The following is an 11,309-nucleotide window of genomic DNA, read 5'->3' on the forward strand; positions in this document are numbered from 1 at the left end:
AAATAACCCAGACTTTCCACTAGTCTATTTCATTACAGACAATAATAGACTTTCCACTGGTCTGTTACACAACGAATCGCAACGCTCCTTATAGATTCCCTTATTATAAACAAAGATGGCAGCGTCAGCGTACGTGGAAACGTGTCGTGTTTGTCACGATATGTTAAAAAAAAAGTTTCGGCGGTTAATTTTTGGGGAAAGTTTTGGAGTGTTCACACAATTGTGCGAAATCTTAGGGAATGTCCCAAAAGACAATGATAATATTTCTAAATATGTGTGTTCTGCTTGTTTTAGTAAGCTGAATAAATTGGCAAAACTTGACTTCGATCTTATCAATCGAATAGATGCCATTCGTAAAGAAAAATTTAGTTTGGTAAGCAGCCTTAGAGAAAAGTATTTGGCGAAATCTACAGCCCCAGTTAAACTGTCATCACCTAAAAATACATGTCAGCAGCGTTTGTTAACACCAGCAAAGGGAAGCCCACTTAAACTGTCATCACCTAAAAATACATGTCAGCAGCGTTTGTTAACACCAGCAAAAGGAAGCAAGCGGAACATCATCCACACACCAAGACCAAGTTCTTCCCTACAGGTGAAAAAGCCAATGATTACAACACCCAAGGCAAAAGCGAAGTTCATGTTATGCCTTCACCACACAAATGCAAAAACGTTTGCATTAGATTATTTTCTCCGGGAAAATTAAAGGTAGGCATAGGCATATAGTTACTTCTGTCTGTCAAATTTTTTCATAATTTTTCTTCTTTTCAAAATTCGTATTTTGTTTTCAATTATTGGGAGCAAATTCTAAACCACATCGATTTTTTTTATTAATTTATTACAAATTCATTATTGTACATTTTAGATGTACAAACATAATTTGTATATGTTAGGAATAGATAAAAAAAAAATATATTGTTTGTAAAATAAACACATATAAATTATAATATATGCATACAACAACAGGTTATTTAATGTACACTTATCACCAGAGCAGGTCTTTTCTTTGGTATTCTCAGCTTAATTGTAATATCCAAAATAATTGTTATTTTTTAAAATAATGTTTTAATATAAATAATTCTCATTCAACATATTTGTTTGAAGGTCATGCAAAGAAGCAAAGTTGATGGAACAATAACATCAAGATTTGTTCCTGGACAGTTTCAAAAGATTGTTGCCAGCATGTGGAAACCCCAGTCACCAAATAAAATTGGAAGATCCATCTACAGCTCAGATTTAAAACAATCCATACAAACTTCTGTTCTGAAGCAAGTACAAAAGGAATTAACAGCCATCCGTTCAAAAAATTCAAATTCCATTCTGCGTCAAATAGATAGCAAACATTTAACAACATTTAGTATGGATATTTTGAATCAAGAAATACAAACCACAGCTCCATTTATACCCTTATTTATGTCCACATTGGTTAAAGCATCATCAGTGGGGATACCGGTTGCTACTGCCGTAGCTCTCCGATTTCGAAACACACACGTCTGCTTTTCATCACATTATTGCGCAAGTTTTAGATCATGGTGGAGCCACTGATGAGATAAAATTTTATAATCAATCTACATTTAAATAAAATAATTTTTAAAATGATAATTGTTATATGCTATATGAATGCATATACATGTATGTCTTAACTACTTATGCATGTGCCTAATACTTTATTTATAAAATGAATATCCTTTGATTACAATAGTCATGTATATAACATTTCTTTATGATCTCAGTGTGTTTGCTTGAAATGATTTCATATCCCAAAGTAAGTTATTTTAGTAGTATTTCAGGATCCAGGATTTTCGGGGGGGGGGGGGGGGGCACATAAAAAAATTTGAAATGGAAGTGCCGTAGATGTTTTTTCCTTTAATTTGAAAGTAAAATTAAACAAACTGAAATACTAAGAGATCTAAGAATATAACACAAATATGTACATGTAAGACAAATATAGATGGGAACTATTGGTAAACCAATAACCACAATATTTTCAGTCCGACTCTATATCACTTTCCAAATGATACAATTCATCATCTCCAAACACACTACATACTACACTGCAAATAGCAATTGCCGTTTCATAAGACCAAATAGCAAAATTCTTCATAATATCATCTGGTGTAAACACTTTATGACAGTTACTAACTATTTCTCCAATGACAATGTCTGTAAGTCCATGCATTATTACACTTTCTATGGTTGAGCCACACTGAAGAGATAAACTGTATTTTAGCGAAGAAAGCTTTTGTCGCAGAAGATTTCTTTCATCTTCCGAAATAGGGCATTGTAATTCTTCATCACTCGAAGAATCGGTCAGTGAAGTAGCTCCAAAAGCCTTATGAGCATTTGGACATTGATCCATATGGCACTCACACTTCTTCTCGCAAATATCACAACAGTTATGTAACCAAATGATAGATGACTTTTCAACAAGATAGGTTGAGCAAAGAAATAGTCGTCTACATTCGGAATCATCCATGGCAAGTTTTACTAAATCAGATTCCACCTTCTTCAAGTAACCCTTGTGTGCTCTGTACATTATTAGTTCATGTGAAAATTCCCCATCTCTACCGGCCCTACCCATTTGCTGAACAAATGTATCCATTTATTTGGGTAAACCGTAATGTACAATGCTATGTACACAGCAGAAATTGACCCCCATACCTGCTGAATTAGTACAAATAACAATTCTTAACATCCTCAACTGTCATGTCCAATCTGATCTTCTCCTTGACTGTTTCAGGTGTCTTACTATGGTACATTTCAAAGTAAGGACAGTCTTTACCAAAGTATTTAAAAAAAACAGAATACACCTTCGACACATTTGCAATACTCTCACAAAATATGTCATGTCTAGGTAGTTCCTTTTGTAGAGTTTGTAGATCATCAATGAGCCATTTAAAAGACTGATCCAAATCAGTATTGGTTAGGCACATGGATGACATTTTAATGTTATCTCTATCTGGAGATTCCAAAATTATTTCAGTTTGCACCAAAGCACAGACTTTTCATTATTTTTCTTCTCTGAATTGGCGGAGTGGTGGCTGTTAGGGCAGCAATGACAGCTTTGGGGAACAGGGATCTGATTTCGCCAATCTTTGAAAACCATTCTCTAAATGGCGCATCTGTACCACTGGCCAAACCCCTGAAAAAGGGACAAAATATACTTATTATATAGCACAGCACTCTCTAGTTCCATGGCACTTGTGAAACTTTTTTGTAGTTTTACTATTCAATGTTTAATGTATATATACTATATCAGGGATTAATCTAGCTCTAAAAATCAGGGTCCCTTTTTCATAAAACTGGGAAAAAATATCGCTACAAGTTTAAGATTGGGAAACTTTTCTAATGAATTTTGGGAATTTGGTGTCAAATGAAAGAATTTTTGAAGGGGAATGGAATTTTGTTTTTTTAATAATGTTACCATGCCATGATTTTGTTTAACATCCATTCAGCATGGTGAGAAAATGAATGTTCAACGTGCTGGCATACAATTTTAGGTTAAAATTATGCAACCTTTATTGTGCCTCCATACAAGCTGTACACGTCATTACAAAACTGACGTCAGACCAAATGTCAACATCAGGGTCCAGATGACAGATTTGTTTCAGCAGGAAACTTGGGCAGTGAATTCAAAGTGAATTATTCTCACATTTTGCAAGAGAAAGTTAAAAGTTAAAGTTTCTTTTATTTGACGATGCCACTAGAGCACATTGAATGTTTAATCATCGGCTATTGGACGTCGAACTTACGGTCATTCTGACAGGTTTTTTTTAGAGCAAACCTGCTTCTGCCACATAGGCTACTCTTTCCGATAAGCAATAAGGGGTCTTTTATATGCACTTTTCCACAGACAGGACATATAGTTGTACAAACTAATGTTAGGTGGGTCTTCAAAATTTTTATTCTGTAAATAGTAGATACCTCGGTAATTGAGAGCCTGCAGTAATTAAGTGTGTGACTATAACAGTATAAGTATTATAAAGTAACAGATTTCTATTATCTATAGGTCCAATTAAATTTATTGTCAAAATAATAATGAACCAAAGGCAAAGTGTTTATTACTATGGTCAAACAATAAGAAAGAAAAAAGAGTTGGTGAACATCCCCGCCTGTGCCTGAAAAATGTGCCAGCCCCTGAATTTTTTATTTTTTTTATTTTGTTAAAAACTGTTAAAAATTTGTTAAGATAGCCAATATTCAACTTTCATAAGCACTGTAACGGTTGCGGCCAATGTAGGAAATGTAATAACACACATCAAAAAGATAATACAGTGTTCATAGTTTGAAGGACAACATTGTGATGTGTACATGAATGATATGTAAGTCCTTTCATCAGTCTAGTGTGGTCCAACGTTAAAATGTCCCTGATAGACCCCAGGGCACCAGGTTTGTTATGGAGTTGCCAGCTCTGTACCTGGTCACCAGGACCAAGGTTTTATAAAGTTTTTCACTGAAAAATACACACACACACACACACACACACACACACACACACACACACACAACCACCAACCAACCAACCCGATTGGTTTGATCAAAAGGACGATCACTAACCTTTTTTTTATTTGGCCTAATATTGGAATACAAGACATGTTTTTACTCTTAAATTAATATGCTGTGAGTCTGGGGTTTTATCAGTAGTGTGTGTATGTTATTTTGTTGACTTACCATTGAATGACAGTATGTGTTTCATCAACGACAATCATCTTCAGTCTATCTTGATAAATTGTAGACTTCAGCATATCCCTCCATTCAGTTATACTGACAAGCATTTCTGGACTACCGAAGACAAACTCAAAATATCCCCGTTGAATCGCTTCAGTTTCAGAGACATCTTTCAATATGTACGTCGCTCGAAAATCAAGTTCTGTAAGTTTTCTGCACTGATCCGACATTATAGAAACAAGTGGGACAAGCACTAGAACACAACCTCCGAGAATCATCACTGGCAAACATTCATACGTCAGAGACTTGCCGCTACCTGTCTTCGTACCGACAAAAACATCCTTTCCATCGTATACAGTTTTGATTGATTTCACCTGATTGTTTGTTAGTTTATAAATTTTAAATCTTGTGTATATATCGTCATAAACGGACTCCATGTTGGCGGGCGAACACTGATATTGCTTTGAAGATTGTCACATGTTACCGATGCTGTGATTGGTCAGCGATGTCATCGTGTAAGGCACATAATCGGTGTTACAAATTTTCTTCCAATAGAGGGCGCTAGTAGTGGATATCAGTAATCTTGACTACATGTATCAAGGCTGAATACGAGGAACGAATATTAGCCTTGATTTATGAAGATGTAATTCACCCGAATCATTTCGTATATCCTCGACATAATCCCGAATGTTTTCAAATTCATTTCAAATCACTGGCATGAGTTTGCAAGTAAGGTTTTGATTGGTCGAATGAAAGGTCAACTGGACATGAGTTTCAACGGGCTGCTGTTAGATCCACATGTAATAGTGGAGCTAATTTTAATTAGATTGATACAAGTGATCACTAAGACATACATTGACACAATAATTATATTTAGATAAACAAGTGGACACTACCAAACATATAACAAACTTTAAATCAACAAATGGACACTATTTACAACATAAAGTTTAAATCAACAAGTAGAGAAGACAGTGGAAACAACTGGACAAACATATACATTTAGTACTTCCTGGGTAAGTGTTGTAACCAATTGGCAAAATTCTTTATTTGTGCAATTAAACCAATTACTTTCAAGATTATTACATTATTAAGCACTGTATTAAATTAAATAGGAGTAACACAATTGGTTACCTTAAGAAGTATGGGCAAGTGAAAAAATATATGGGGCAAGTGAATATCTGATAGGCACTTGTCCTGTGGCAAGTAATTTGTTTCAAAATTTTTGAACCCCTGAAATTATATTTCTGGCCTGGTTTTTAATTTACAAGGTAGCCATTAAGTGTAACCAGTATGTATTATATAACATATATTTTGTCAGAAAGTTCCCAACATCCTCACTCCATCGCCAACTGTGTTCGTATAAAAAGTGTGTGTGTGTATGTGGTCTGTGTCAATCTGCGTCAGAATGCTTATTTTTGGAAACCAGGGTCCAGTTTTCGAAAACTTCGCAAGCCTAGTTATTCACGTAAACGTAAATCTACGACTAAACCACAATTATTATTATTATTATTATTATTTTTCTTCTTTTTTTTATATACAAGTTTTATTGCCAGCCCCTTGTTTACAATTAGAACAACACATGCCAAGGGTAAAACATGGGTTGTGTACATAAAAATATTAAAACAACATAATATAATACTTTAGGGTACTGGCTTGCAAACCCCACCTCACCCCACCCCCTCTCCATCCCCGCGCCTCTCTCTCTCTCTCTCTCTCTCTCTCTCTCTCTCTCTCTCTCTCTCTCTCTCTCTCTCTCTCTCTCTCTCACACACACACACTACATGTCTAATCAATGTAGCTAACACACTTTCATCCTTTTCCATTCTATGAACGACGTACATAAATATTTAAAATACGCACATGATACACACACATACATATGTATGTATCTATATTATTAATGCGTGGACCGCTGGGAACAAGACGATGCACAAGGAAAGTTACAAAAATTAGGTCTGTTCAAAGAGAATATATATATATATATATATACAAAGTGGCTATATATACGACTGCCGTGTATATGGCCTCCGCTAACAAGGGCTGCCTATAAACACAGCAAAAAAATGTATCTAGGCGGTAAATAAGTATTTGATTGATCAATATTGCCGAACCACTTGGAACAAGAGGAATACATACTAAGTACAAACAGAGGAATGGGGGTTGAATATTGTGACGGTACATGCTCTTAAATTTGGTACATGCTCTTAAATTTGTTTCGCCTGTGGCGATTTTAATTGTGTTAGAGGGCCGTGTGCAGTTTCATTGCACTTAAGCCCAGATGGGCAACTTGTTACGTAATACTTCTGCGCGACGGTCCTCGATCGGTACGCCTAATACACACCCAGCCAGGTGCGGAGGCCATGTGGCTAGTAGTTACGTAATATCTCCGGTAGTGCTGTTTATGGCCAGGAGATTGCTCGCGGTTGGCGACAGCCAGACTGACGATCAGAGAGAAATAAACGACTCTAGTAGAGGTAGAATATGAGATGATACGTGAGGTACCGCCTTGTACCCCCAGGCAAAATCCTGATTTATAATAAATAGCTAGTGTTTTAGAGATATCGAGGAGAAACATTTGGAAGGCGTCCAGGGGGAACGTTGTCCGTTTGGACTGGTAAATATATTATTTCTGCTCTGTGTATAACCTTGATGTGATTGATGTGACTTTTAAATATTTTAATACTGTATTATACCAATATTCTTTAGACAGTGTCTTCGGTCATCTGACGAAGTAAATCGTAGACTTCTTGTTCTAACATTATACGAGTATTTGGTAATATAAAGCTTAGCCAGTCATCCTAGAAGACCTAGGTACATTGTAGATTATTGTCTTTATTGTGATCGGTACCAGTATTAATTCTGTGTTACAAGGTTACTGAATGAGTAGTTAGGGGTAATTAAAAATTAACCCGTTAGGAATAGAGCTGTAATTCCTTCATTAATTAAGTTCCCATGGAAGCGTTCCTAAATTATCACACGTTACTGAACGAGTAGTAAGGGTTAATTAAAAATTAACCAGTTAGGAATGGTGTTGTAATTCCTTTATTAATTAACTTCTCCTGGAAGCGTTTCTCAATTATCACACGTGTGGGTGTGGTGTAACGGTGAAGTGATTCGCATATTGTGTAACTAGACACCTACAGATTAACTAATTAAGTGATCAGTTCTGGGTTGTTATTATTGCTGTTATTAATTAACTACTACGGCTGTACAGTTGTCAGCGTAGATTAATACAGATTCCAAAGTGTATTGTGTTTTGTTGTGTTTCTAGTGAGCTAAACGTGCTATAATAATATATACTTTATATAAGATCGTATCTCTGATCATACCTAGAGACGAGCCATACTAGGGTTTAACCGCCTGTTACAGAGAGATCTAATAGATATACAGTTAGGAGAGATATTTTGATAATCGTGTTTTATTCAGTTACGGGAATTATAGAATCCCCGTGACAGGAGTAGAAAATTGGGGCGCTCGTCCCGGATCTGAAACGGGACATGCATATTTAAAAAAGTATTGTTTGTAAATGGGGGCTTTATAAATTATTTTTACAAATTTACCAGAAGTAGCACGTTGTTCACTAGAAAATTAATTAATAATAAGTGCGTCATATCTAAACATGGATAAGAATTTGCTGGATAGGCCTACGCTCAGTGTAGTGGAGATTAAGCGAGCACGTAAGGCCGAGTTAGTTGAAATCGCGGGTGAGCGAGAAATTGATTTAACATCAGCTAAAACCTTAGGTGATATAAAGACAATTATTATCCAGGAATTTTTTGGTAATAGGCCTGTTATGGAAGACAGTGAGATTGTTCCAGAGATAGAGATAAATGAGTTAAGTGTGGAACAACAATTAGCTTTTAAAAAGCTTGAGTACGAAAGAGAAGAGAAAGAGAGAGAAAGAGAAGAACGTGCATTAGATAGAGAGAGAGAGAAAGAGAAGATAGGGATAGAGAGAGAAAGAGAGAGATAGAGAAGATAGACATAGAGATAGAGAGAAAGAAGATAGAGATAGGGATAGAGAAAGGGAGAGAGAGAGAAGAGAGGGATAGAGAGAGAGAGAGACAAAGAGAAGATAGGGATAGAGAGAAAGAAGAAAGGAATAGAGAATTCCAGTTAGAAAAATTAAAAGTGGAACTTGAGTTAAAGTTGAATACTGAAGAAGTTAGACGTGAGGCAGGAAATGGTTTTAACATGTCGAGGCTTATAGATCAGTGCCTGTATTTGACGATCAGGAGGTAGACATGTTCTTCCAACTTTTTTAACGGGCCGCTAAGCAGCTAAATTGGCCGGAGTCTAAGTGGACATTGTTAGCCGTGTCTAAGTTTAAGGGGAAGGCTAGTATAGCTTATAATTCAATGAGTGATGAGCGAGCAAGTCAGTACGACCTAGTTAAGACGGCAGTGTTGATGGCGTATGAATTACGTCCTGAGGATTATCGTTTACGGTATAGCGAGTTGAGAAAAACGCAGGGTCAGTCTTGTAGCGAGTTTGTGGCTAAGAAGGCAGGGATGTTTGATAAATGGGTTGTTTCTCATCAGGTAGAGTCATATACCGAGTTACGGGAGTTGTTGATCTTACAGGACATTAAAAATGGATTACCAGTTAGCTTACGTATTCATGTAGAGGATCGTGATGTCAAAAAGATAGAGAAGGCAGGCATTGTGGCAGATGATTACGTGTTAATACACAAAGCTCAGGCAGTACCGGGTAGCTCCTTACAACAGGGTGATAAGAAGAAATTTCAGCCAGGTTTTTCCCGGGAAAGTATCTATCGGGGAGAGTCATGTAGTTGGTCAGCTAGTCAGGCCAGGAATGCACCTGGTGGGCAAAGTAAGGATAGACCTGCATTATCAGCCAATGCACGAACTTTTCGTCCACATTGCAGTTACTGTAAAAAGGATAACCATCTTATCGGGGACTGTTTTAAAAGGAAACGCGATAATGCGCAAATGGTCGGTTTAGTGAGGTCAGCTCCGTTAGCGAGAGAGTTAATGGTTAGTCCCATGGCAGAGAAAGTAAACCCGTATGTGTCCACTGGTATGGTTTGTGATGTGAAACAAGAATTGAGTCCTAAGGCTATATCAATCTATAGAGATACCGGGTGTAGTCAGAGTTTGATCACGCAAGAGTGTTTAGCTGGTATTGAAAATTCAGACATAGGACGTAGTTTGGTTTTAACCTCGGTTACTGGAGAAAAAATGGTTGTCAGGTTACATAAGGTTTTCTTGTGTTCGAAGTTTGTGACGGGACCAGTCATTATGGGTGTTGTGAAGGACTTGCCTGTTGAAAACATAGGAGTTTTGTTGGGTAATGATTTGACTAGTCAGTGTTGTCAGCCGACATGTGACCAATTGTTAATTAAAGACAGCCCTTTACCAGTAGAAGAGAGTGAGGTTGATGAGATTAGTTATCCTGCGTGTGTAAAGACTAGGGCTATGGCCAGTAGGTTAGCACAAGACGCAGAGGATATTTGTGATTTGTCTGATACGTGTGTGAGCCATGAAATTGGAGTGGATGAGGTTATCAGTAAAATGGTAGATAAGTCAACTGACAAATTAAATGTGGTGGAACCTGTTGATCTCCCGCAGAGGGGAATTGAACCAGTTGTGGTTGATAGAGGGGATTTACCTTGTAATAGACAAGAGTTAGTACTAGAGCAGGGGGCTGATCCAAATTTGTTGGCAGCTCGCACTACCTTGTTAACTGTGGACAAGGGAGTATTAATAAATAAGAGAGTTAGAGATGGGAGGTTGCCGGCGACCGAACTAGCTAGGAAGCAACTGAGCCATGCTCAGAGCAAAATAAAATCAGAGTTTGATAGGAAGACTAGGAGTCGGGAATTTAAACCAGGGGATAAGGTGCTGCTGTACCTTCCCATTAAACGGGGTTCTGTGCAGAACAGGTATTTCGGGCCCTATGTTGTGCTCAAACGAGTTAATGAGACAGGGTATGTGATAAACACTCCTGATAGAGTTAGGAAAAGTAGGTATTGTCACATCAATTTGCTAAAAGGTTATTTTGACAGACTGCCGATAGTTCCAGAGAGACCGGTCCAAATTGAGAGACACTCAATTTCCTGTGATGACGTCAAGACTGCGGAGATCAAGTTGGCCAACAGCCAGATTCTAGCAGACTTGAACCCCCAGCGAGCAAAGCTGACTACGTCGAAACAAGACAATGTTTCCATTTGTCAGAACCTTCCAACGATTACCAATACCTTAAGCCAAGATGTGCGCTTGGAACCCAACGCTACACCGCATCGACAGCATGCCTATCGGAGAAAACCTGGAAAACGTGCGACGCTGAGAAAGAAGGAAACGAAGTTCCATTGGTCAGGTGAATGCGAGAAGTCATTCAACCGTATCAAGCAGATGCGCTACTCGTCTCCCGTGATGGCAGCACCAGACTACCGAGTGCCTTTCAAGCTAGCTGTGGGTGCCAGTGACGTGGGTGCTGGAGCTGTGCTGTTCCAAGAAGACGAAGACGGACTGGACCATCCTAATGAAAGCCTCCAACCAGAGAGTTTTGAGATGGAGTCTTCTTCTGCAAGAATACCCAATTACCATTGAACATATCAAGGGCACATCCAATGTAATCGCTAATGCCCTGTCCCGAAGTTGAACGTTATGATAATGTGT

General features: G+C 37.7%; 1 protein-coding gene across 1 annotated transcript; it reads right to left on the minus strand.

The window, feature by feature from the left end:
- Positions 1–2,976: 2,976 nt before the first annotated feature.
- Positions 2,977–4,895, minus strand: LOC121374503 (Bloom syndrome protein homolog). The gene is made up of 2 exons (XM_041501605.1): positions 4,669–4,895; positions 2,977–3,139 (listed from the first exon to the last, which is right to left on the minus strand). The coding sequence occupies exons 1-2, from the start codon at positions 4,893–4,895 to the stop codon at positions 2,977–2,979; spliced, it is 390 nt and encodes a 129-aa protein (XP_041357539.1).
- Positions 4,896–11,309: the final 6,414 nt, after the last annotated feature.

This window comes from Gigantopelta aegis, chromosome 6, assembly GCF_016097555.1.
Source record: "Gigantopelta aegis isolate Gae_Host chromosome 6, Gae_host_genome, whole genome shotgun sequence".
In the NCBI taxonomy this organism is placed as follows: Eukaryota; Metazoa; Mollusca; class Gastropoda; order Neomphalida; family Peltospiridae; genus Gigantopelta; species Gigantopelta aegis.

What these genes read in the sequence shown, in the direction of transcription:
- LOC121374503 (XM_041501605.1), bottom strand. Translation starts at nt 4,895, where the DNA reads ATGTCGGATCAGTGCAGAAAACTTACAGAACTTGATTTTCGAGCGACG. An exon ending in ACACATACTGTCATTCAATG is followed by an intron (nt 3,140 to 4,668) that starts GTAAGTCAACAA and finishes TCCCTTTTTCAG; the next exon opens with GGGTTTGGCCAGTGGTACAG.